The 23,304-nt window shown below is 53.0% G+C and overlaps 1 protein-coding gene and 2 pseudogenes across 1 annotated transcript; all 3 read right to left on the bottom strand.

The window, feature by feature from the left end:
• Positions 1 to 25: 25 nt before the first annotated feature.
• Positions 26 to 675, bottom strand: LOC135563530 (uncharacterized; annotated as a pseudogene).
• A 14,342-nt stretch (positions 676 to 15,017) lies between these two features.
• On the bottom strand, positions 15,018 to 16,102 carry LOC135563525 (octapeptide-repeat protein T2-like; annotated as a pseudogene).
• A 319-nt stretch (positions 16,103 to 16,421) lies between these two features.
• On the bottom strand, positions 16,422 to 17,348 carry LOC135563527 (RNA-binding protein 25-like; the record flags this gene model as incomplete). The annotated part of the gene is made up of 2 exons (XM_065006301.1): positions 16,422 to 16,797; positions 17,179 to 17,348. Coding segments are annotated over 2 exons (546 nt in total), but the record flags the coding sequence as incomplete, so codon positions are not given.
• Positions 17,349 to 23,304: the final 5,956 nt, after the last annotated feature.

Here is a 23,304-nt window from a genome sequence, read left to right as displayed (position 1 = left end):
CTCTTCCTCTCTCCGTCTCTCTCTTCCTCTCTCTCTCTCTCTCCTCTCTCTCTCTTCCTCTCTCTTCCCTCTCTGTCTCTCTCTTCCTCTCTCTGTCTTTCTCTCCCTCTCTCCGTCTCTCGTCTTTCTCTTCTCTCTCCGTCTCTCTCTTCTCTCTCTCTCTCCGTCTCTCTTTCTCTCTCTCTCTCTTCTCTCTTCTCTCTCTTCGTCTCTCTCTCTCTCTCTCAGTCTCTCTCTTCCTCTCTCCTTTCTCTCTCTCCTCTCTCCGTCTCTCTCTCTCTCTCTCTTCCTCTTCGTCTCTCTCTTCCTCTCTCCTCTCTCTCTCTCTCTCTCTTGTCTCTCTCTTCTCTCTTCCTCTCTCTCTCTCTCTTCTCTCTCCGTCTCTCTCTTCCTCTCTCCGTCTCTCTCTTCCTCTCCGTCTCTCTCTTCCTCTCTCTTCTCTCTCTCTCTCTCTCTCTCCGTCTCTCTCTTCCTCTCTCGTCTCTCTCTCTTCCTCTCCTCTCTCCGTCTCTCTTCCTCTCTCCGTCTCTCTCTTCCTCTCTCTCTCTCTCTCTCTCTCCTCTTCTCTTCCTCTCTCTCTTCTCTCTCTCCGTCTCTCTCTTCTCTCTCTTCTCTCTCTTCCTCTCTCCGTCTCTCTCTTCCTCTCCTCTCTCCGTCTCTCTCTTCCTCTCTCCGTCTCTCTCTTCCTCTCTCCGTCTCTCTCTTCTCTCTCTTTCTCTCTCTCTCTTCTCTCCGTCTCTCTCTTCCTCTCTCTCTTCTCTCTCCGTCTCTCTCTTCTCTCTCTCTTCCTCTCCGTCTCTCTCTTCCTCTCTCCGTCTCTCTCTTCCTCTCTCCGTCTCTCTCTTCTCTCTCTCTCTTCCTCTCTCCGTCTCTCTCTTCTCTCTCCGTCTCTCTCTTCCTCTCTCCGTCTCTCTCTTCCTCTCTCCGTCTCTCTCTTCCTCTCTCCGTCTCTCTCTTCCTCTCTCCGTCTCTCTCTTCCTCTCTCCGTCTCTCTCTCTCCCTCTCTGTCTCTCTCTTCCTCTCTCCGTCTCTCTCTTCCTCTCCGTCTCTCTCTTCCTCTCTCCGTCTCGCTCTTCCTCTCTCCCTCTCTCTCTTCCTCTCTCCGTCTCTCCTTCTCTCCTCTCTCGTCTTCTCTCTCTCTCCTCTCTCTCTTCCTCTCTCCGTCTCTCTCTCTCTTCCTCTCTCTTCGTCTCTCTCTTCCTCTCTCCGTCTCTCTCTTCCTCTCTCTCCGTCTCTCTCTTCCTCTCTCCGTCTCTCTCTTCCTCTCTCCGTCTCTCTCTTCCTCTCTCCGTCTCTCTCTCTCTCTCTCCTCTCTCTCTTCCTCTCCGTCTCCCTTCTCTCCGTCTCTCTCTCTTTCTCTCTCTTCTCTCTCCGTCTCTCTTTCCTCTCTCCGTCTCTCTCTCCTCTCTCTCGTCTCTCTTCCTCTCTCTCCGTCTCTCTCTTCTCTCTCTTCCTCTCTCCGTCTCTCTCTTCCTCTCTCCGTCTCTCTCTTCTCTCTCTCGTCTTTCGTCTCTCTCTTCCTCTCTCTTTCCTCTCTCTCCTCTCCGTCTCTCTCTTCCTCTCTCCGTCTCTCTCTTCCTCTCTCCGTCTCTCTCTTCGTCTCTTCCTCTCAGTCTCTCTCTCTCTCTCTTCTCTCCGTCTCTCTCTTCTCTCTCCGTCTCTCTCTTCCTCTCTCTCTCCCTCTCTCTCTCTTCCTCTCCGTCTCTCTCTTCCTCTCTCCGTCTCTCTCTTCCTCTCTCCGTCTCTCTCTTCCTCTCTCCGTCTCTCTCTTCTCTCTTCCTCTCTCCGTCTCTCCTTCCTCTCTCTTCTCTCTCTCTCTTTCTCTTCTCTCGTCTCTCTCTTCTCTCTCCGTCTCTCTCTTCCTCTCTCCGTCTCTCTCTTCCTCTCTCCGTCTCTCTCTTCCTCTCTCCGTCTCTCTCTTCCTCTCCGTCTCTCTCTTCCTCTCTCCGTCTCTCTCTTCCTCTCTCCGTCTCTCTCTCTTCTCTCCGTCTTTCTCTTCCTCTCCGTCTCTCTCTTCCTCTCTCCGTCTTTCTCTCTCCGTCTCTCTCTTCCTCTCTCCGTCTCTCTCTTCCTCTCTCCATCCCTTTCTTCCTCTCTCCGTCTTTCTCTCTCCGTCTTTCTCTTCCTCTCCGTCTCTCTCTTCCTCTCTCCGTCTCTCTCTTCCTCTCTCCGTCTCTCTCTTCCTCTCTCATCTCTCTCTTCGCTCTCCTTTCTCTTCTCTCTCCGTCTCTCTCTTCTCTCTCTCCGTCTCTCTCTTCCTCTCTCCGTCTCTCTCTTCCTCTCTCCGTCTCTCTCTCTTCCGTCTCTCTCTTCCTCTCTCTCTTCCTTCTCTCCGTCTCTCTCTTCCTCTCTCCGTCTCTCTCTTCCCTCTCTCTCTTCCTCTCGTCTCTCTTCTCTCTCTTCTCTCTCTCCTCTCTCCGTCTCTCTCTTCTCTTCCTCTCCGTCTCTCCTTCTCTCTCTCGTCTCTCTCTCCTCTCTCTCTTCTCTCTCCTCCTCTCTCTGTCTCTCTCTTCCTCTCTCCGTCTCTCTCTTCTCTCGTCTCTCTCTTCTCTCTCCGTCTCTCTCTTCTCTCCGTCTCTCTCTTCCTCTCTCCGTCTTCTTCTCTCTCTCCGTCTCTCTCTTCCTCTCTCCGTCTCTTCTCTTCCTCTCCGTCTTTCTCTTCCTCTCCGTCTCTCTCTTCGTCTCTCTCCGTCTCTCTCTTCCTCTCTCGTCTCTCTCTTTCTCTCTTCTCTCTCTCTCTGTCGTCTCTCTCTTCCTCTCTCGTCTCTCTCTCCCTCTCTCCGTCTCTCTCTTCCTCTCTCCGTCTCTCTCTTCCTCTCTCCGTCTCTCTCTTCCTCTCTCCGTCTCTCTCTTCCTCTCTCTCGTCTCTCTCTCTCTTCTCTCTCCGTCTCTCTCTTCCTCTCTCGTCTCTCTCTCTCTTCTCTTCCTCTCCGTCTCTCTCTTCTCTCTTCCTCTCCGTCTCTCTCTTCCTCTCTCCGTCTCTCTCTTCCTCTCTCCGTCTCTCTCTTCCTCTCTCCATCCCTCTCTCTTCCTCTCTCTCTCTCTCTCTCTTTCTCTTCCTCTCCGTCTCTCTCTTCCTCTCTCCGTCTCTCTCTTCCTCTCCGTCTCTCTCTTCTCTCTCTCTCGTCTCTCCGTCTCTCTCTCTCTCGTCTCTCTCTTCCTCTCTCCTCTCTCTTCCTCTCCGTCTCTCTCTTCCTCTCTCCGTCTTCTCTCTTCCTCTCTCCGTCTCTCTCTTCCTCTCCGTCTCTCTCCTCTCTCCGTCTCTTCCTCTCTCCGTCTTTCTTTCTCTCCGTCTCTTCTCTCTTCTCTCTCTTTCTCTTCTCTCCGTCTCTCTCTTCCTCTCTCCGTCTCTCTCTTCTCTCTCTCCGTCTCTCTCTTCCTCTCTCCGTCTCTTCCTCTCTCCTCTCTCTCTCTCTTCTTCTCTCCGTCTCTCTCTCTTCCTCTCTTCCTCTCTCCGTCTCTCTCTTCTCTCTTCTCTCTCTCCGTCTCTCTCTTCCTCTCTCCGTCTCTCTCTTCCTCTCTCCGTCTCTCTCTTCTCTCTCTCTCTCTCTCCTCTCTCTCTCTTCTCTCTCTCTCGTCTCTCTCTTATATAAGTCTCTCTCTTCTCTCTCCGTCTCTCTCTTCTCTCTCCGTCTCTCTCTTCTCTCCGTCTCTCTCTTCCTCTCTCCGTCTCTCTTCTTCCTCTCTCCGTCTCTCTTCCTCTCTCTCTCTCTCGTCTCTCTCTTCCTCTTCTCCGTCTCTCTCTTCCTCTCTCCGTCTCTTCTCTTCTCTCTCTCTCTCTCTCGTCTCTCTCTTCCGTCTCTCTCTTCCTCTCTCCGTCTCTCTCTTCCTCTCTCCGTCTCTCTCTTCTCTCTCTTCTCTTCCTCTCTCTCTTCTCTCTCCGTCTCTGTCTCTCTCTTCCTCTCTCCGTCTCTCTCTTCCTCTCTCCGTCTCTCTCTTCCTCTCTCCGTCTCTCTCTTCCTCTCTCCGTCTCTCTCTTCCTCTCTCCGTCTCTCTCTTCCTCTCTCCGTCTCTCTCTTCCTCTCTCTTTTTCTCTCTTCCTCTCAGTCTCTCTCTTCCTCTCTCCGTCTCTCTCTTCCTCTCCGTCTCTCTCTTCTCTCTCTCTTCCTCTCCGTCTCTCTTCTCTCCGTCTCTCTCGTCTCTCGTCTCTCTCTTCTCTCTCCGTCTCTCTCTTCTCTCTCCGTCTCTCTCTTCCTCTCTCCGTCTCTCTCTTCCTCTCTCCATCCTCTTTCTTCCTCTCTCCGTCTTTCTCTTCCTCTCCGTCTTTCTCTTCCTCTCCGTCTCTCTCTTCCTCTCTCCGTCTCTCTCTTCCTCTCTCCGTCTCTCTCTTCCTCTCTCCATCCCTTTCTTCCGCTCTCCGTCTTTCTCTTCCTCTCCGTCTTTCTCTTCCTCTCTCCGTCTCTCTCTTCCTCTCTCCGTCTCTCTCTTCCTCTCTCCGTCTCTCTCTTCCTCTCTCCGTCTCTCTCTTCCTCTCTCCGTCTTCTCTTCCTCTCTCCGTCTCTCTCTTCCTCTCTTCCTCTCTCCGTCTCTCTCTTCCTCTCTCCGTCTCTCTCTTCCTCTCTCCGTCTCTCTCTTCCTCTCTCCGTCTCTCTCTTCTCTCTCCGTCTCTCTCTTCCTCTCTCCGTCTCTCTTCCTCTCTCCGTCTCTCTCTTCCTCTCTCCGTCTCTCTCTTCCTCTCTCCGTCTCTCTCTTCTCTCTCCGTCTCTCTCTTCCTCTCCGTCTCTCTCTTCCTCTCTCCGTCTCTCTCTTCCTCTCTCCGTCTCTCTCTCCTCTCTCTCTTCCCTCTCCGTCTCTCTCTTCCTCTCTCGTCTCTCTTCTCTCTCTCTCTCTTCCTCTCTCCGTCTCTCTCTTCCTCTCTCCGTCTCTCTCTTCTCTCTCTCCGTCTCTCTCTTCCTCTCTCCTCTTTCTCTCTCTCCTCTCCGTTCTCTTCCTCTCCGTCTTTCTCTTCCTCTCCGTCTCTCTCTTTCTCTCTCCGTCTCTCTCTTCCTCTCTCCGTCTCTCTCTTCCTCTCTCCTCTCTCCTTTCTTCTCTTCTTCCTCCGTCTCCGTCTCTCTCTTCTCTCTCTCCGTCTCTCTCTTCCTCTCTCCGTCTCTCTCTTCCTCTCTCCGTCTCTCTCTTCCTCTCTCCGTCTCTCTCTTCCTCTCTTCTCTTCCTCTCTCCGTCTCTCTCTTCCTCTTCCGTCTCTCTCTTCCTCTCTCTCTCTTCTCTCTCAGTCTCTCTCTCTTCCTCTCTCCGTCTCTCTTCCTCTCTCCGTCTTTCTCTTTCTCTCTCTCTCTCTTCCTCTCTCCGTCTCTCTCTTCCTCTCTCCGTCTCTCTCTTCCTCTCTCCGTCTCTCTCTTCCTCTCTCCGTCTCTCTCTTCTCTTCCTCTCTCTCTCGTCTCTCTTCCTCTCCGTCTCTCTCTCTCTCTCGTCTCTCTCTTCCTCTCTCTCTCTTCTCTCTCCGTCTCTCTCTTCCTCTCTCCGTCTCTCTCTTCTCTCTCCGTCTCTCTCTTCCTCTCTCTCTCTCTCCTCTCTCCGTCTCTCTCTTCCTCTCTCTCTCTCTTCCTCTCTCTTCTCTCTCCTCTCTCTCTTCCTCTCTCCGTCTCTCTCTTCCTCTCTCGTCTCTCTCTTCCTCTCTCCGTCTCTCTCTTCCTCTCTCCTCTTCTCTCTCTTCCTCTCTCCGTCTCTCTCTTCCTCTCTCCTTCTCTCTCTTCCTCTCTCCGTCTCTCTCTTCCTCTCTCCGTCTCTCTCTTCTCTCTCCGTCTCTCTCTTCCTCTCTCTCCGTCTCTCTCTTCCTCTCTCTCTTCTCTCTTCTCTCTCCGTCTTTCTCTTCCTCCTCTCCGTCTCTCTCTTCCTCTCTCCGTCTCTCTCTTCCTCTCTCCGTCTCTCTCTTCCTCTCTCCGTCTCTCTCTTCCTCTCTCCGTCTCTCTCTCTTCCTCTCTCCTCCGTCTCTCTCTTCCTCTCTCCGTCTCTCTCTTCCTCTCTCCGTCTCTCTTCTCTTCCGTCTCTCTCTTCCTCTCTCTCTTCTTCTCTCTCTCTCTCTCTCTCTCTCGTCTCTCTCTTCCTCTCTCCGTCTCTCTCTTCCTCTCTCCGTCTCTCTCTTCCTCTCTCTCTCTCTCTCCGTCTCTCTCTTCCTCTCTCCGTCTCTCTCTTCCTCTCAGTCTCCTCTCTTCTCTCTCCGTCTCTCTCTTCCTCTCTCGTCTCTCTCTTCCTCTCTCCGTCTCTCTCTTCCTCTCTCCGTCTCTCTCTTCCTCTCTCCGTCTCTCTCTTCCTCTCTCTTCTCTCTCTTCTCTCTCTCAGTCTCTCTCTTCCTCTCTCCGTCTCTCTCTTCCTCTCTCCGTCTCTCTCTTCTCTCTCTCTCTCTTCTCTCTCTTTCTCTCCGTCTCTCTCCGTCTCTCTCTTCTCTTCTCTCCGTCTCTCTCTTCCTCTCTCCGTCTCTCTTCCGTCTCTCTCCGTCTCTCTCTTCCTCTCTCCGTCTCTCTCTTCCTCTCTCCATCTCTCTTTCTCTCCTTCTCTCTCTCTCTTTCTCTCCGTCTCTTCCTCTCCGTCTCTCTCTTCCTCTCCGTCTCTCTCTTCCTCTCTCCGTCTCTCTCTTCCTCTCTCCGTCTCTCTCTTCCTCTCTCCATCCCTTTCTTCCGCTCTCCGTCTTTCTCTTCTCTCCGTCTTTCTCTCCTCTCCGTCTCTCTCTTCCTCTCTCCGTCTCTCTCTTTCTCTCTCCTCTCTCTCTCTTCCTCTCTCCGTCTCTCTCTTCCTCTCCTCTCTCTTCTCTCTCTCTCTCTTCCTCTCTCGTCTTCTCTCTCTCTCCGTCTCTCTCTTCCTCTCTCCGTCTCTCTCTTCTCTCCGTCTCTCTCTTCCTCTCCGTCTCTCTCTCTCTCTCCGTCTCTCTCTTCCTCTCTCCGTCTCTCTTCCTCTCTCCGTCTCTCTCTTCCCTCTCTCTCTTCTCTCTCTCTCTCTCTCCTCTCTCGTCTCTCTCTTCCTCTCTCCGTCTCTCTCTTCCTCTCTCCGTCTCTCTCTCTCTCCTCTCTCCGTCTCTCTCTTCCTCTCTCCGTCTCTCTCTTCTCTCTCCGTCTCTCTCTTCCTCTCTCCGTCTCTCTCTTCCTCTCTCCGTCTCTCTCTTTCTCTCTCTCTCTGTCTCTCTCTCTTCCTCTCTCCGTCTCTCTCTTCCTCTCTCGTCTCTCTCTCTTCCTCTCTCCGTCTCTCTCTTCCTCTCTCCGTCTCTCTCTTCCTCTCTCCGTCTCTCTCTTCTCTCTCTCTCTCTCTTCTCTCTCCTCTCTCTCTCTCTCTCCGTCTCTCTCTCTCTCTCTCTCTTCTCTTCCTCTCTCCGTCTCTCTCTTCCTCTCTCCGTCTCTCTCTTCCTCTCCGTCTCTCTCTTCCTCTCTCCGTCTCTCTTCTCTCTCCGTCTCTCTCTTCCTCTCTCCGTCTCTCTCTTCCTCTCTCTGTCTCTTTCTTCCTCTCTCCGTCTTTCTCTTCTCTCTCCGTCTTTCTCTTCCTCTCCGTCTCTCTCTTCCTCTCTCCGTCTCTCTCTTCCTCTCTCCGTCTCTCTCTTCCTCTCTCCGTCTCTCTCTTCCTCTCTCCGTCTTTCTCTTCTCTCGTCTCTCTTCGTCTCTCTTCGTCTCTCTCTTCCTCTCTCCGTCTCTCTCTTCTCTCTCTCCGTCTCTCTCTTCCTCTCTCCGTCTCTCTCTTCCTCTCGTCTCTCTCTTCCTCTCTCCTCTCTCTTCCTCTCTCCGTCTCTCTCTTCCTCTCTCCGTCTCTCTCTTCCTCTCTCCGTCTCTCTCTTCCTCTCTCCTCTCTCTCTCTTCCTCTCCGTCTCTCTCTTCTCTCTCTCGTCTCTCTCTTCCTCTCTCCGTCTCTCTCTTCCTCTCTCCGTCTCTCTCTTCCTCTCTCCGTCTCTCTCTTCTCTCCGTCTCTCTCTCTCCCTCTCTCCGTCTCTCTCTTCCTCTCCGTCTCTCTCTTCCTCTCTCTGTCTCTCTCTCCTCTCTCCGTCTCTCTCTCTCTCTCCGTCTCTCTCTTCCTCTCTCCGTCGTCTCTCTTCCTCTCTCCGTCTCTCTCTTCCTCTCTCCGTCTCTCTCTTCCTCTCTCTTTCTCTCTTCTCTCTCGTCTCTCTCTTCTCTCTCCGTCTCTCTCTTCCTCTCCGTCTCTCTCTCTCCTCTCTCTCTTCCTCTCCGTCTTTCTCTTCCTCTCCGTCTCTCTCTTCCTCTCTCCGTCTCTCTCTTCCTCTCTCCGTCTCTCTTCTCTCCGTCTCTCTCTTCCTCTCTCCGTCTCTCTCTTCCTCTCTCCATCTCTCTCTTCCTCTCTCCGTCTTTCTCTTCTCTCTCCGTCTTTCTCTTCTCTCTCCGTCTCTCTCTTCCTCTCTCCGTCTCTCTCTTCCTCTCTCGTCTCTCTCTTCCTCTCTCCATCCCTTTCTTCTCTCCGTCTTTCTCTTCCTCTCCGTCTTTCTCTTCCTCTCTCCGTCTCTCTCTCTTCCTCTCTCCGTCTCTCTCTTCCTCTCTCCGTCTCTCTCTTCCTCTCTCCGTCTCTCTCTTCCTCTCTCCGTCTCTCTCTTCCTCTCTCCGTCTCTCTCTTCCTCTCTCCGTCTCTCTCTTCCTCTCTCCGTCTCTCTCTTCCTCTCTCCGTCTCTCTCTTCTCTTCTCTCCGTCTCTCTCTTCCTCTCTCGTCTCTCTCTTCCTCTCTCCGTCTCTCTCTTCCTCTCTCCGTCTCTCTCTTCCTCTCTCCGTCTCTCTCCTCTCTCGTCTCTTCCTCTCTCCGTCTCTCTCTTCCTCTCTCTCTCTCTCCGTCTCTCTCTTCCTCTCTCGTCTCTCTTCCTCTCTCCGTCTCTCTCTTCCTCTCTCCGTCTCTCTCTTCCTCTCTCCGTCTCTCTCTTCCTCTCTCCGTCTCTCTCTTCCTCTCTCGTCTCTCTCTTCCTCTCTCCTCCTTTCTTCCTCTCTCCGTCTTTCTCCTCTCTCCGTCTTTCTCTCTTCCTCTCTCCTCTCTTCTCTCTCTTTCTCTCTCCGTCTCTCTCTTCCTCTCTCCGTCTCTCTCTTCTCTCCGTCTCTCTCTTCCTCTCTCCGTCTCTCTCTTCCTCTCTCCGTCTCTCTTCCTCTCTCCGTCTCGTCTCTCTTCTCTCTCCGTCTCTCTCTTCTCTCTCCTCTCTCGTCTTCTCTTCTCTCCGTCTCTCTCTTCCTCTCTCCGTCTCTCTCTTCCTCTCTCCGTCTCTCTCTTCCTCTCTCCGTCTCTCTCTCTCTCTCTCTCTTCCTCTCTCGTCTCTCTCTTCTCTCTCTCTTCCTCTCTCCGTCTCTTCTTCTCTCTCCGTCTCTCTCTTCCTCTCTCCGTCTCTCTCTTCTCTCTCTCTCTCTCTCTCTTCCTCTCTCCGTCTCTCTCTTCCTCTCTCCGTCTCTCTCTTCCTCTCTCGTCTCTCTCTTCCTCTCTCCATTCCTTTCTTCCTCTCTCCGTCTTTCTCTTCCTCTCCGTCTTTCTCTTCTCTCCGTCTCTCTCTTCTCTCTCTTCCTCTCTCCGTCTCTCTCTTCCTCTCTCCGTCTCTCTCTTCCTCTCTCCGTCTCTCTCTTCCTCTCTCCGTCTCTCTCTTCCTCTCCGTCTCTCTCTTCCTCTCTTCTCTCTCCGTCTCTCTCTTCCTCTCTCCGTCTCTCTCTTCTCTCTCTCCGTCTCTCTCTTCCTCTCTCCTCTCTCCGTCTCTCTCTCTCTCTGTCTCTCTCTTCCTCTCTCGTCTTCTCTCTCTCTCTGTCTCTCTCTCCCTCTCTCCGTCTCTCTCCCTCTCTCTGTCTCTCTCTTCCTCTCTCCGTCTCTCTCTTCCTCTCTCCGTCTCTCTCTTCCTCTCTCCGTCTCTCTCTTCCTCTCTCTTTTTCTCTCTTCCTCTCAGTCTCTCTCTTCCTCTCTCCGTCTCTCTCTTCCTCTCCGTCTCTCTCTTCCTCTCTCTCTTCCTCTCCGTCTTTCTCTTCCTCTCCGTCTTTCTCTTCCTCTCCGTCTCTCTCTTCCTCTCTCCGTCTTTCTCTTCCTCTCCGTCTCTCTCTTCCTCTCTCCGTCTCTCTCTTCCTCTCTCCATCCCTTTCTTCCGCTCTCCGTCTTTCTCTTCCTCTCCGTCTTTCTCTTCCTCTCCGTCTCTCTCTTCCTCTCTCCGTCTCTCTCTTCCTCTCTCCGTCTCTCTCTTCCTCTCTCCGTCTCTCTCTTCCTCTCTCCGTCTTTCTCTTCCTCTCCGTCTCTCTCTTCCTCTCTCCGTCTCTCTCTTCCTCTCTCCGTCTCTCTCTTCCTCTCTCCGTCTCTCTCTTCCTCTCTCCGTCTCTCTCTTCCTCTCTCCGTCTCTCTCTTCTCTCTCTCTCTCTCTTCCTCTCTCCGTCTCTCTCTTCTCTCTCTCGTCTCTCTCTCTCTCTCCTCTCTCTCCGTCTCTCTCTTCCTCTCTCCGTCTCTCTCTTCCTCTCTCCGTCTCTCTCTTCCTCTCTCCGTCTCTCTCTTCCTCTCTCTTTTTCTCTCTTCCTCTCAGTCTCTCTCTTCCTCTCTCCGTCTCTCTCTTCCTCTCCGTCTCTCTCTTCCTCTCTCTCTTCCTCTCCGTCTTTCTCTTCCTCTCCGTCTTTCTCTTCCTCTCCGTCTCTCTCTTCCTCTCTCCGTCTTTCTCTTCCTCTCTCCGTCTCTCTCTTCCTCTCTCCGTCTCTCTCTTCTCTCTCCATCCCTTTCTTCTCTCCGTCTTTCTCTTCCTCTCCGTCTTTCTCTTCCTCTCCGTCTCTCTCTTCCTCTCTCCGTCTCTCTCTTCCTCTCTCCGTCTCTCTCTTCCTCTCTCCGTCCCTTTCTTCCGCTCTCCGTCTTTCTCTTCCTCTCCGTCTCTCTCTTCCTCTCTCCGTCTCTCTCTTCCTCTCTCCGTCTCTCTCTTCCTCTCTCCGTCTCTCTCTTCCTCTCTCCGTCTCTCTTCCTCTCTCCGTCTCTCTTCTCTCTCCGTCTCTCTCTTCCTCTCTCCGTCTCTCTCTTCCTCTCTCCGTCTCTCTCTTCCTCTCTCCGTCTCTCTCTTCCTCTCTCGTCTCTCTTTCTCTCCCTCTCTCTCTTCCTCTCTCCGTCTCTCTCTTCCTCTCTCAGTCTCTCTTCCTCTCTCCGTCTCTCTCTTCCTCTCTCCGTCTCTCTCTTCCTCTCCTCTCTCTCGTCTCTCTCTTCCTCTCTCCGTCTCTCTCTTCTCTCTCTCTCTCTGTCTCTCTCTTCCTCTCTCCGTCTCTCTCTTCCTCTCTCCGTCTCTCTCTTCCTCTCTCCGTCTCTCTCTTCCTCTCTCCCTCTCTCCGTCTCTCTCTCCCGCTCTGTCTCTCCCTTCCTCTCTCTGTCTCTCTCTCCCTCTCTCCGTCTCTCTCCCTCTCTCTGTCTCTCTCTTCCTCTCTCCGTCTCTCTCTTCCTCTCTCCGTCTCTCTCTTCCTCTCTCCGTCTCTCTCTTCCTCTCTCTTTTTCTCTCTTCCTCTCAGTCTCTCTCTTCCTCTCTCCGTCTCTCTCTTCCTCTCCGTCTCTCTCTTCTCTTCCTCTCCGTCTCTCTCTTCCTCTCTCCGTCTTCTCTCTTCCTCTCTCCGTCTCTCTCTCTTCCTCTCTCCGTCTTTCTCTTCCTCTCCGTCTCTCTCTTCCTCTCTCCGTCTCTCTCTTCCTCTCTCTCCCTCTCTTTCTTCCTCTCTCCGTCTTTCTCTTCCTTCCTCTTTCTCTTCCTCTCCGTCTCTCTCTTCTCTCTCTCCGTCTCTCTCTTCTCTCTCCGTCTCTCTCTTCCTCTCTCTCTTTCTTCTCTCCGTCTCTCTCTTCTCTCTCCGTCTTTCTCTTCCTCTCTCCGTCTCTCTCTTCCTCTCTCCGTCTCTCTCTCTCTTCCTCTCTCTCTCTCGTCTCTCTTTCTCTCCGTCTCTCTCTTCCTCTCTCCGTCTCTCTCTTCCTCTCTCCGTCTCTCTCTTCCTCTCTCCGTCTCTCTCTTCCTCTCCGTCTCTCTCTCTTCTCTCTCTCCTCTCTCTCTTCCTCTCCTGTCTCTCTCTTCTCTCTCCGTCTCTCTCTTCCTCTCTCCGTCTCTCTCTTCCTCTCTCCGTCTCTCTCTTCCTCTCTCCGTCTCTCTTCTCTCTCTCTCCGTCTCTCTCTTCCTCTCGTCTCTCTCTTCTCTCTCCGTCTCTCTCTTCCTCTCTCCGTCTCTCTCCTCTCTCTCCCTCTCCGTCTTTCTCTTCCTCTCCGTCTTTCTCTTCTCTCTTCTCTCTCTTCCGTCTCTCTTCTCTCTCTCCGTCTCTCTCTTCCTCTCTCCGTCTCTCTCTTCCTCTCTCCATCTCTTTCTTCCTCTCTCCGTCTTTCTCTTCTCTCTCCGTCTTTCTCTTCCTCTCTCGTCTCTCTCTTCCTCTCTCCGTCTCTCTCTTCCTCTCTCCGTCTCTCTCTTCTCTCTCTCCATCCCTTTCTTCCGCTCTCCGTCTTCTCTTCCTCTCCGTCTTTCTCTTCCTCTCCGTCTCTCTCTTCCTCTCTCCGTCTCTCTCTTCCTCTCTCGTCTCTCTCTTCCTCTCTCCGTCTCTCTCTCTCTCTCCGTCTCTCTCTCCTCTCTCCGTCTCTCTCTTCCTCTCTCCGTCTCTCTCTTCCTCTCTCCGTCTCTCTCTCTCTCTCCGTCTCTCTCCTCTCCTCTCTCTCTTCTCTCTCTTCCTCTCTCCGTCTCTCTCTTCCTCTCTCTGTCTCTCTCTCTTCTCTCTCCGTCTCTCTCTCTCTCTCTCCGTCTCTCTCTCTTCCTCTCTCCGTCTCTCTTCTCTCCTCTCTCTCGTCTCTCTCTTCCTCTCTCCGTCTCTCTCTTCCTCTCTCCGTCTCTCTCTTCCTCTCTCCGTCTCTCTCTCTCTCTCTCTTCTTCTCTCTCTTCCTCTCAGTCTCTCTCTTCCTCTCTCCGTCTCTCTTCTCTCTCCGTCTCTCTCTTCCTCTCTCTCTTCCTCTCCGTCTCTCTCCGTCTTTCTCTTCCTCTCCGTCTCTCTCTTCCTCTCTCCGTCTTTCTCTTCCTCTCCGTCTCTCTCTTCTCTCTCCGTCTCTCTCTTCCTCTCTCATCCCTTTCTTCCGCTCTCGTCTTTCTCTTCCTCTCCGTCTTTCTCTTCCTCTCCGTCTCTCTCTTCCTCTCTCCGTCTCTCTTCTCTCTCTCTCTTCTCTCTCCGTCTCTCTCTTCCTCTCTCCGTCTCTTCTCTCCTCTCTTCTCTTCCTCTCCGTCTCTTCTCTTCCTCTCTCCGTCTCTCTCTTCCTCTCTCCGTCTCTCTTCTCTCTCCGTCTCTCTCTTCTCTCTCTTCCTCTCTCGTCTCTCTCTCTCTCCGTCTCTCTTCTCTCTTCTCTCTTCCTCTCCGTCTCTCTCTTCTCTCTCTCCGTCTCTCTCTTCCTCTCTCCGTCTCTCTCCGTCTCTCTCTCTCTCTTCTCTCTCTCTCTCTTCCTCTCTCCGTCTCTCTCTTCCTCTCTCCGTCTCTCTCTTCCTCTCTCCGTCTCTCTCTTCCTCCTCTCTCCGTCTCTCTCTTCCTCTCTCCGTCTCTCTCTCCTCTCTCCTCTCTCTCTTCTCTCTCTGTCTCTCTCTCCTCTCTCCGTCTCTCTCTTCCTCTCTCTGTCTCTCTCTTCCTCTCTCGTCTCTCTCTTCCTCTCTCCGTCTCTCTCTTCCTCTCTCCGTCTCTCTCTTCGTCTCTCTTTTTCTCTCTTCTCTCAGTCTCTCTCTTCCTCTCTCCGTCTCTCTCTTCTCTCTCCGTCTCTCTCTTCTCTCTTCTCTTCCTCTCCGTCTCTCTCTTCCTCTCTCTTCTCTTCTCTTCTCTTCTCTCCGTCTCTCTCTTCCTCTCTCCGTCTCTCTTCTCTTCTCTCCGTCTCTCTCTTCCTCTCTCCGTCTCTCTCTTCCTCTCTCCGTCTCTCTCTTTCTTCTCTCCGTCTTTCTCTTCCTCTCCGTCTTTCTCTTCCTCTCCGTCTCTCTCTTCCTCTCTCCGTCTCTCTCTTCCTCTCTCCGTCTCTCTCTTCCTCTCTCCATCCCTTTCTTCCGCTCTCCGTCTTTTCTCTTCCTCTCCGTCTTTCTCTTCCTCTCCTCTCTCTCTCTCTCTCTCTCCGTCTCTCTCTTCCTCTCTCCGTCTCTCTCTTCTCTCTCCGTCTCTCTCTTCCTCTCTCCGTCTCTTCCTCTCTCCGTCTCTCTTCCTCTCTCCGTCTCTCTTCCTCTCTCGTCTCTCTCTTCCTCTCTCCGTCTCTCTCTTCCTCTCTCCGTCTCTCTCTTCTCTCTCCGTCTCTCTCTTTCTCTCCGTCTCTCTCTTCCTCTCTCCGTCTCTCTCTCTTCTTCTCTCTCCCTCTCTCTCTCTCTTCTTCTCTCTCCGTCTCTCTCTTCCTCTCTCCGTCTCTCTCTTCCTCTCTCGTCTCTCTCTTCCTCTCTCTCTCTCTCTCTCGTCTCTCTCTTCTCTCTCTCCGTCTCTCTCTTCCTCTCTCCGTCTTCTCTCTCTCTTCCTCTCCGTCTCTCTCTTCCTCTCTCCGTCTCTCTTCCTCTCTCCATCCCTTTCTTCCGCTCTCCGTCTTTCTCTTCCTCTCCGTCTTTCTCTTCCTCTCCGTCTCTCTCTTCCTCTCTCCGTCTCTCTCTTCCTCTCTCCGTCTCTCTCTTCCTCTCTCCGTCTCTCTCTCTCTTCCTCTCTCCGTCTCTCTCTTCCTCTCTCCGTCTCTCTCTTCCTCTCTCCGTCTCTCTCTTCCTCTCTCCGTCTCTCTCTTCCTCTCTCCGTCTCTCTCTTCCTCTCTCCGTCTCTCTCTTCCTCTCTCCGTCTCTCTCTTCCTCTCTCCGTCTCTCTCTTCCTCTCTCCGTCTCTCTTCTCTCCGTCTCTCTTCCTCTCTCTGTCTCTCTCTTCCTCTCTCCGTCTCTCTCTTCCTCTCTCCGTCTCTCTCTTCCTCTCTCCGTCTCTCTCTTCCTCTCCGTCTCTCTTCCTCTCTCCGTCTCTCTCTTCCTCTCTCCGTCTCTCTCTTCCTCTCTCCGTCTCTCTCTTCTCTCTCCGTCTCTCTCTTCCTCTCTCCATCTCCTTTCTTCCTCTCTCCGTCTTTCTCTTCTCTCCGTCTTTCTCTCTCTCCGTCTCTCTCTTCCTCTCTCCGTCTCTCTTCTCTCTCCTCTCCGTCTCTCTCTTCCTCTCTCCTCTCTCTCTTTCTCTCTCTCCGTCTCTCTCTTCCTCTCTCCGTCTCTCTCTCGTCTCTCTCTTCTCTCTCCGTCTCTCTCTTCCTCTCTCCGTCTCTCTCTTCCTCTCTCCGTCTCTCTCTTCCTCTCTCCCTCTCTCCGTCTCTCTCTCCCGCTCTGTCTCTCCCTTCCTCTCTCTGTCTCTCTCTCCCTCTCTCCGTCTCTCTCTCTCTCTCCTCTCTCCGTCTCTCTCTTCCTCTCTCCGTCTCTCTCTTCCTCTCTCCGTCTCTCTCTTCTCTCTTTTTCTCTCTTCCTCTCAGTCTCTCTCTTCCTCTCTCCGTCTCTCTCTTCCTCTCTCCGTCTCTCTCTTCCTCTCTCTCTTCCTCTCCGTCTTTCTCTTCCTCTCCGTCTTTCTCTTCTCTCCGTCTCTCTCTTCCTCTCTCCGTCTCTCTTCCTCTCTCCGTCTCTCTCTCTCTCTCCGTCTCTCTCTTCCTCTCTCCATCCCTTTCTTCCGCTCTCCGTCTTTCTCTTCCTCTCCGTCTTTCTCTTCCTCTCCGTCTCTCTCTTCCTCTCTCCGTCTCTCTCTTCCTCTCTCCGTCTCTCTCTTCCTCTCTCCATCCCTTTCTTCCGCTCTCCGTCTTTCTCTTCCTCTCCGTCTCTCTCTTCTCTCTCCGTCTCTCTTCTCTCTCTCTCTTCCTCTCGTCTCTCTCTCCGTCTCTCTCTTCCTCTCTCCGTCTCTCTCTTCCTCTCTCCGTCTCTCTCTTCCTCTCTCGTCTCTTCTTCCTCTCTCCGTCTCTCTCTTCTCTCTCTCCTCTCTCTCTCCGTCTCTCCTCTGTCTCTCCGTCTTCTCTTCTCTCTCCGTCTCTCTTCCCTCTCTCCGTCTCTCTCTCTCTCTCTCCGTCTCTCTCTTCCTCTCTCCGTCTCTCTCTTCCTCTCTCCGTCTCTCTCTTCCTCTCTCCGTCTCTCTCTTCCTCTCTCTTTTTCTCTCTTCCTCTCAGTCTCTCTCTTCCTCTCTCCGTCTCTCTCTTCCTCTCCGTCTCTCTCTTCTCTCTCTTCTCTTCTCTCCGTCTCTTCTCTTCTCTCTCCGTCTTTCTCTTCCTCTCCGTCTCTCTCTTCCTCTCTCCGTCTTTCTCTTCTCTCTCCGTCTCTCTCTTCCTCTCTCCTCTCTCTCTTCTCTTCTCTCCATCTCTCCGTCTTTCTCTTCCTCTCGTCTTTCTCTTCCTCTCCGTCTCTCTCTTCCTCTCTCCGTCTCTCTCTTCCTCTCTCCGTCTCTCTCTTCCTCTCTCCATCCCTTTCTTCCGCTCTCCGTCTTTCTCTTCCTCTCCTCTCTCTCTTCCTCTCTCCGTCTCTCTCTTCCTCTCTCCGTCTCTCTCTTCCTCTCTCCGTCTCTCTCTTCCTCTCTCCGTCTCTCTTCCTCTCTCCGTCTCTCTTCCTCTCTCCGTCTCTCTCTTCCTCTCTCCGTCTCTCTCTTCCTCTCTCCGTCTCTCTCTTCCTCTCTCCGTCTCTCTCTTCCTCTCTCCGTCTCTCTTCCTCTCTCCGTCTCTCTCTTCCTCTCTCCGTCTCTCTCTTCCTCTCTCCGTCTCTCTTCCTCTCTCCGTCTCTCTTCCTCTCTCCGTCTCTCTCTTCCTCTCCGTCTCTCTCTTCCTCTCTCCGTCTCTCTCTTCCTCTCTCCGTCTCTCTCTTCCTCTCTCCGTCTCTCTCTTCCTCTCTCTCTCCGTCTCTCTCTTCCTCTCTCCGTCTCTCTCTTCTCTCTCCTCTCTCTCTCTCTCTCTCTCCGTCTCTCTCTCTTCTCTCCGTCTCTCTCTTCCTCTCTCTGTCTCTCTCTTCCTCTCTCCGTCTCTCTCTTCCCTCTCTCCGTCTCTCTCTTCCTCTCTCGTCTCTCTCTTCCTCTCTCGTCTCTCTCTTCCTCTCTCTCGTCTCTCTCTTCTCTCTCTCTTTTCCTCTCTCTCGTCTCTCTCTCTCTTCTCTCTCCGTCTCTCTCTTCCTCTCTCTCTCTCTCTCTCTTCCTCTCTCCGTCTTTCTCTTCTCTCCGTCTCTCTCTTCCTCTCTCCGTCTCTCTCTCTCTCTCTCCTCTCTCTCTTCCTCTCTCTCTCTCTCTCCGTCTCTCTCTTCTCTCTCTCTCTCTCCGTCTTTCTTTCCTCTCTCCGTCTCTCTCTTCTCTCTCCGTCTCTCTCTCTTCCTCTCGTCTCTCTCTCTTCCGTCTCTCTTCCTCTCTCTCTCTTCCTCTCTCCGTCTCTCTCTTCCTCTCTCCTCTCTCTTCCTCGTCTTTCTCTTCCTCTCCGTCTCTCTCTTCTCTCTCCGTCTCTCTCTCTTCCTCTCTCCGTCTCTCTCTTCCTCTCTCCGTCTCTCTCTTCTCTCTCCGTCTCTCTTCCTCTCTCGTCTCTCTTCCTCTCTCCGTCTCTCTCTTCTCTCTCCGTCTCTCTCTTCCTCTCTCCGTCTCTCTCTTCCTCTTCGTCTCTCTCCGTCTCTCTCTTCTCTCTCCGTCTCTCTCTTCTCTCTCTGTCTCTCTCTTCCTCTCTCCGTCTCTCTCTTCCTCTCTCCGTCTCTCTTCCTCTCTCTTTTTCTCTCTTCCTCTCTCCGTCTCTCTCTTCCTCTCTCTTTTCTCTCTTCCTCTCAGTCTCTCTCTTCCTCTCTCCGTCTCTCTCTTCCTCTCCGTCTCTCTCTTCGTCTCTCTCTTCCTCTCTCTCTTCCTCTCCGTCTTTCTCTTCCTCTCCGTCTCTCTCTTCCTCTCTCCGTCTCTCTCTTCCTCTCTCCGTCTCTCTCTTCCTCTCTCCATCCCTTTCTTCCGCTCTCCGTCTTTCTCTTCCTCTCCGTCTTTCTCTCTTCTCTTCTCTCTCTTCCTCTCTCCGTCTCTCTCTTCCTCTCTCCGTCTCTCTCTTCCTCTCTCCATCCCTTTCTTCCGCTCTCCGTCTTCTCTTCTCTCTCGTCTTTCTCTTCCTCTCCGTCTCTCTCTTCCTCTCTCCGTCTCTCTCTTCCTCTCTCCGTCTCTCTCTTCCTCTCTCCGTCTCTCTCTTCCTCTCTCCGTCTCTCTTCCTCTCTCCGTCTCTCTTCCTCTCTCCGTCTCTCTCTTCCTCTCCGTCTCTCTCTTCCTCTCTCCGTCTCTCTCTTTCTCTCTGTCTCTCTCTTCCTCTCTCCGTCTTTCTCTCTCTTCCTCTCTCCGTCTCTCTCTTCTTCTCTCTCCGTCTCTCTCTTCCTCTCTCCGTCTCTCTTCCTCTCTCCGTCTCTCTCTTCCTCTCTCAGTCTCTCTTCCTCTCTCCGTCTTCTTCCTCTCTCCGTCTCTCTCTTCTCTCTCTCTCTCTCTCTTCCTCTCTCTTCTCTCTCTCCTCTCTCTCTCTCTTCCTCCTCTCCGTCTCTCTTCCTCTCTTCTCTCTCTTCCTCTCTCCGTCTCTCTCTTCCTCTCTCCGTCTCTCTCTTCCTCTCTCCGTCTCTCTCTCTCTCCGTCTCTCTTCCTCTCCGTCTCTCTCTTCCTCTCTCCGTCTCTCTCTTCTCTCTCCTCTCTCTCTCTCTCTCGTCTTCTTCTCTCCGTCTTCTCTTCTCTCTCCGTCTCTCTCTTCCTCTCTCCGTCTCTCTCTCTTCCTCTCTCCGTCTCTCTCTTCCTCTCTCCGTCTCTTCTCTTCTCTCTCTCCGTCTCTCTCTTCTCTCTCTCGTCTCTCTTCCTCTCTCCGTCTCTCTTCTCTCTCCGTCTCTCTCTTCCTCTCTCCGTCTCTCTCTTCCTCTCCGTCTCTCTGTCTCTCTCTCTCTTCTCTTCTCTCTCTCCTCTCTCTCTTCTCTCTCCGTCTCTCTTCCTCTCTCCGTCTCTCTCTCTCTCTCCGTCTCTCTTCTCTCTCCGTCTCTCTCTTCTCTCTCTCTCTTCCTCTCTCCGTCTCTCTCTTCTCTCTCCGTCTCTCTCTTCCTCTCTCTCTTCCTCTCCGTCTTCCTCTTCTCTCTTCCTCTCTCCGTCTCTCTCTTCCTCTCTCCGTCTCTCTTCTCTCCTCTCTCCGTCTCTCTCTTCCTCTCCGTCTTTCTCTTCTCCTCTCTCCGTCTTTCTCTTCCTCTCCGTCTCTCTCTTCCTCTCTCCGTCTCTCTCTTCCTCTCTCCGTCTCTCTCTTCTTCTCTCCATCTCCTTTCTTCTCGCTCTCCGTCTTTCTCTTCTCTCCGTCTCTCTCTTCTCTCTCCGTCTCTCTCTTCCTCTCTCCGTCTCTCTCTTCCTCTCTCCGTCTCTCTCTTCCTCTCTCTCTCCGTCTCTCTTCCTCTCTCCGTCTCTCTCTTCCTCTCTCCGTCTCTTCTCTCTCCGTCTCTCTTCTCTCCGTCTCTCTCTTCTCTCTCCGTCTCTCTCTTCTCTCTCTCTCTCTCTCTCTTCCTCTCTCCGTCTCTCTTCCTCTCTCCGTCTCTCTCTTCCTCTCTCAGTCTCTCTTCCTCTCTCCGTCTTTCTTCCTCTCTCCGTCTCTCTCTTCCTCTCTCCGTCTCTCTCTTCCTCTCTCTTCCTCTCTCCGTCTCTCTCTTCCTCTCTCCGTCTCTCTCTTCTCTCCTCTTCTCTTCTCTCCGTCTCTCTCTTCCTCTCTCCGTCTCTCTCTTCTCTCTCCGTCTCTCTCTTCCTCTCTCGTCTCTCTCTTCTCTCTCTCCGTCTCTCTCTTCTCTCTCTCTCTCTCCGTCTCTCTCTTCCTCTCTCCGTCTCTCTCTTCCTCTCTCCATCCCTTTCTTCCGCTCTCCGTCTTTCTCTTCCTCTCGTCTTTCTCTTCTCTCTTCCTCTCTCCGTCTCTCTCTTCCTCTCTCCGTCTCTCTCTTCCTCTCTCCTCTTCCTCTCTCTTCTCTCTCTCTCCGTCTCTCTCTTCCTCTCTCCGTCTCTCTCTTCTCTCTCCGTCTCTCTCTTCCTCTCTCCGTCTCTCTCTTTCTCTCTCTCTCTCTCTCTCTTCTCTCCGTCTCTCTCTTCTCTCTTCTCTCTCCTTCCTCTCTCTCTCTCTTCCTCTCTCGGTCTCTCTCTTCCTCTCTCCGTCTCTCTTCCTCTCTCCGTCTCTCTTCCTCTCAGTCTCTCTCTTCCTCTCTCCGTCTCTCTCTTCCTCTCCGTCTCTCTCTTCCTCTCTCTCTTCCTCTCCGTCTTTCTCTTCCTCTCCGTCTTTCTCTTCCTCTCCGTCTCTCTCTTCCTCTCTCCGTCTTTCTCTTCCTCTCCGTCTCTCTCTTCCTCTCTCCGTCTCTCTCTTCCTCTCTCCATCCCTTTCTTCCGCTCTCCGTCTTTCTCTTCCTCTCCGTCTTTCTCTTCCTCTCCGTCTCTCTCTTCCTCTCTCCATCTCTCTCTTCCTCTCTCCGTCTCTCTCTTCCTCTCTCCGTCTCTCTCTTTCTTCCGTCTCTCTCTTCCTCTCTCCGTCTCTTCTCTCTCCGTCTTTCTCTTCCTCTCGTCTCTCTCTTCCTCTCTCCGTCTCTCTCTTCCTCTCTCCGTCTCTCTCTTCCTCTCTCCGTCTCTCTCTTCCTCTCTCTCTCTCTTCCTCTCTCCGTCTCTCTCTTCCTCTCCGTCTCTCTCTTCCTCTCTCCGTCTCTCTCTTCCTCTCTCTGTCTCTCTCTTCCTCTCTCCGTCTCTCTCTTCCTCTCTCCGTCTCTCTCTTCCTCTCTCCGTCTCTCTTCCTCTCTCCGTCTCTCTTCCTCTCTCCGTCTCTCTTCCTCTCTCAGTCTCTCTTCCTCTCTCCGTCTTTCTTCCTCTCTCCGTCTCTCTCTTCCTCTCTCCGTCTCTCTCTTCCTCTCTCTTCCTCTCTCGTCTCTCTCTTCCTCTCTCCGTCTCTCTCTTCCTCTCTCCGTCTCTCTCTTCCTCTCTCCGTCTCTCTCTTCCTCTCTCGTCTCTCTCTTCCTCTCTCCGTCTCTCTCTTCCTCTCTCCGTCTCTCTCTTCCTCTCTCCGTCTCTCTCTTCCTTCTCTCCGTCTCTCTCTTCCTCTCCGTCTCTCTCTTCCTCTCTCTTCCTCTCTCTTTTCTTCCTCTCCGTCTTTCTCTTCCTCTCCGTCTTTCTCTTCTCTCTCCGTCTCTCTCTTCCTCTCTCCGTCTCTCTCTTCCTCTCTCCGTCTCTCTCTTCTCTCCGTCTCTCTCTTCCTCTCTCCTCTCTCTTCTCTCGTCTTCTCTCTTCCTCTCTCCGTCTCTCTCTTCCTCTCTCCGTCTCTCTCTTCTCTCTCTGTCTCTCTCCTCTCTCTCTTCCTCTCTCCGTCTCTCTCTTCTCTCTCCGTCTCTCTTCTCTCTCCGTCTCTCTTCCTCTCTCCGTCTCTCTCTTCCTCTCAGTCTCTCTCTTCCTCTCTCCGTCTCTCTCTTCCTCTCCGTCTCTCTCTTCTCTTCTCTCTCGTCTTCTCTCTCCTCTCCGTCTCCGTCTTCTTCTTCTCTCCGTCTCTCTCTTCTCTCTCTCCGTCTCTCTCTTCTCTCTCCGTCTCTCTCTTCCTCTCTCCGTCTCTCTCTTCCTCTCTCCATCCCTTTCTTCTCTCTCTCCGTCTTTCTCTTCCTCTCCGTCTTTCTCTTCCTCTCCGTCTTTCTCTTCCTCTCTCCGTCTCTCTCTTCCTCTCTCCGTCTCTCTCTTCCTCTCTCCGTCTCTCTTCTTCCTCTCTTCCTCTCTCGTCTTTCTCTCTCCGTCTCTCTTCCTCTCTCTGTCTCTCTCTTCCTCTCTCCATCTCTCTCTTCCTCTCTCCGTCTCTCTCTTCCTCTCTCGGTCTCTCTTCCTCTCTCCGTCTCTCTTCCTCTCTCCGTCTCTCTTCCTCTCTCAGTCTCTCTTCCTCTCTCCGTCTTTCTTCCTCTCTCCGTCTCTCTCTTCCTCTCTCCGTCTCTCTCTTCCTCTCTCTTCCTCTCTCCGTCTCTCTCTTCCTCTCTCCGTCTCTCTCTTCCTCTCTCCGTCTCTCTCTTCCTCTCTCCGTCTCTCTCTTCATCTCTCGGTCTCTCTTCCTCTCTCCGTCTCTCTTCCTCTCTCCGTCTCTCTTCCTCTCAGTCTCTCTCTTCCTCTCTCCGTCTCTCTCTTCCTCTCCGTCTCTCTCTTCCTCTCTCTTTCTCTCCGTCTTTCTCTTCCTCTCCGTCTTTCTCTTCCTCTCCGTCTCTCTCTTCCTCTCTCCGTCTCTCTCTTCCTCTCTCCGTCTCTCTCTTCCTCTCTCCGTCTCTCTCTTCCTCTCTCCGTCTCTCTTCTCTCTCTCTCTCTTCCTCTCTCCGTCTCTCTCTTCCTCTCTCCGTCTCTCTCTTCCTCTCTCTGTCTCTCTCCGTCTCTCTCTTCCTCTCTCCGTCTCTCTCTTCCTCTCTCCGTCTCTCTTCCTCTCTCCGTCTCTCTTCCTCTCTCCGTCTCTCTTCCTCTCAGTCTCTCTCTTCCTCTCTCCGTCTCTCTCTTCCTCTCCGTCTCTCTCTTCCTCTCTCTCTTCCTCTCCGTCTTTCTCTTCCTCTCCGTCTTTCTCTTCCTCTCCGTCTCTCTCTTCCTCTCTCCGTCTTTCTCTTCCTCTCCGTCTCTCTCTTCCTCTCTCCGTCTCTCTCTTCCTCTCTCCATCCCTTTCTTCCGCTCTCCGTCTTTCTCTTCCTCTCCGTCTTTCTCTTCCTCTCCGTCTCTCTCTTCCTCTCTCCGTCTCTCTCTTCCTCTCTCCGTCTCTCTCTTCCTCTCTCCATCCCTTTCTTCCGCTCTCCGTCTTTCTCTTCCTCTCCGTCTTTCTCTTCTCTCTCCGTCTCTCTCTTCCTCTCTCCGTCTCTCTCTTCCTCTCTCCGTCTCTCTCTTCCTCTCTCCGTCTCTCTTCCTCTCTCCGTCTCTCTCTTCCTCTCTCTTCTCTCTCTCCGTCTCTCTCTTCCTCTCTCCGTCTCTCTCTTCCTCTCTCCGTCTCTCTCTTCCTCTCTCCGTCTCTCTCTTCCTCTCTCGGTCTCTCTTCCTCTCTCCGTCTCTCTTCCTCTCTCCGTCTCTCTTCCTCTCTCAGTCTCTCTTCCTCTCTCCGTCTTTCTTCCTCTCTCCGTCTCTCTCTTCCTCTCTCCGTCTCTCTCTTCCTCTCTCTTCCTCTCTCCGTCTCTCTCTTCCTCTCTCCGTCTCTCTCTTCCTCTCTCCGTCTCTCTCTTCCTCTCTCCGTCTCTCTCTTCCTCTCTCCGTCTCTCTCTTCGTCTCTCCGTCTCTCTCTTCGTCTCTCCGTCTCTCTCTCTCTCTCTCTCTCTCTCTCTCCGTCTCTCTTCCTCTCTCCGTCTCTCTCTTCCTCTCTCCGTCTCTCTCTGTCTCTCTGTCTCTCTCTTCCTCTCTCCGTCTCTCTTCCTCTCTCCGTCTCTCTTCCTCTCTCCGTCTCTCTTCCTCTCTCAGTCTCTCTTCCTCTCTCCGTCTTTCTTCCTCT

This window comes from Oncorhynchus nerka, linkage group LG3 (genome assembly GCF_034236695.1).
Source record: "Oncorhynchus nerka isolate Pitt River linkage group LG3, Oner_Uvic_2.0, whole genome shotgun sequence".
NCBI lineage: Eukaryota > Metazoa > Chordata > Actinopteri > Salmoniformes > Salmonidae > Oncorhynchus > Oncorhynchus nerka.
This window is presented reverse-complemented; position numbering and strand designations above follow the sequence as displayed.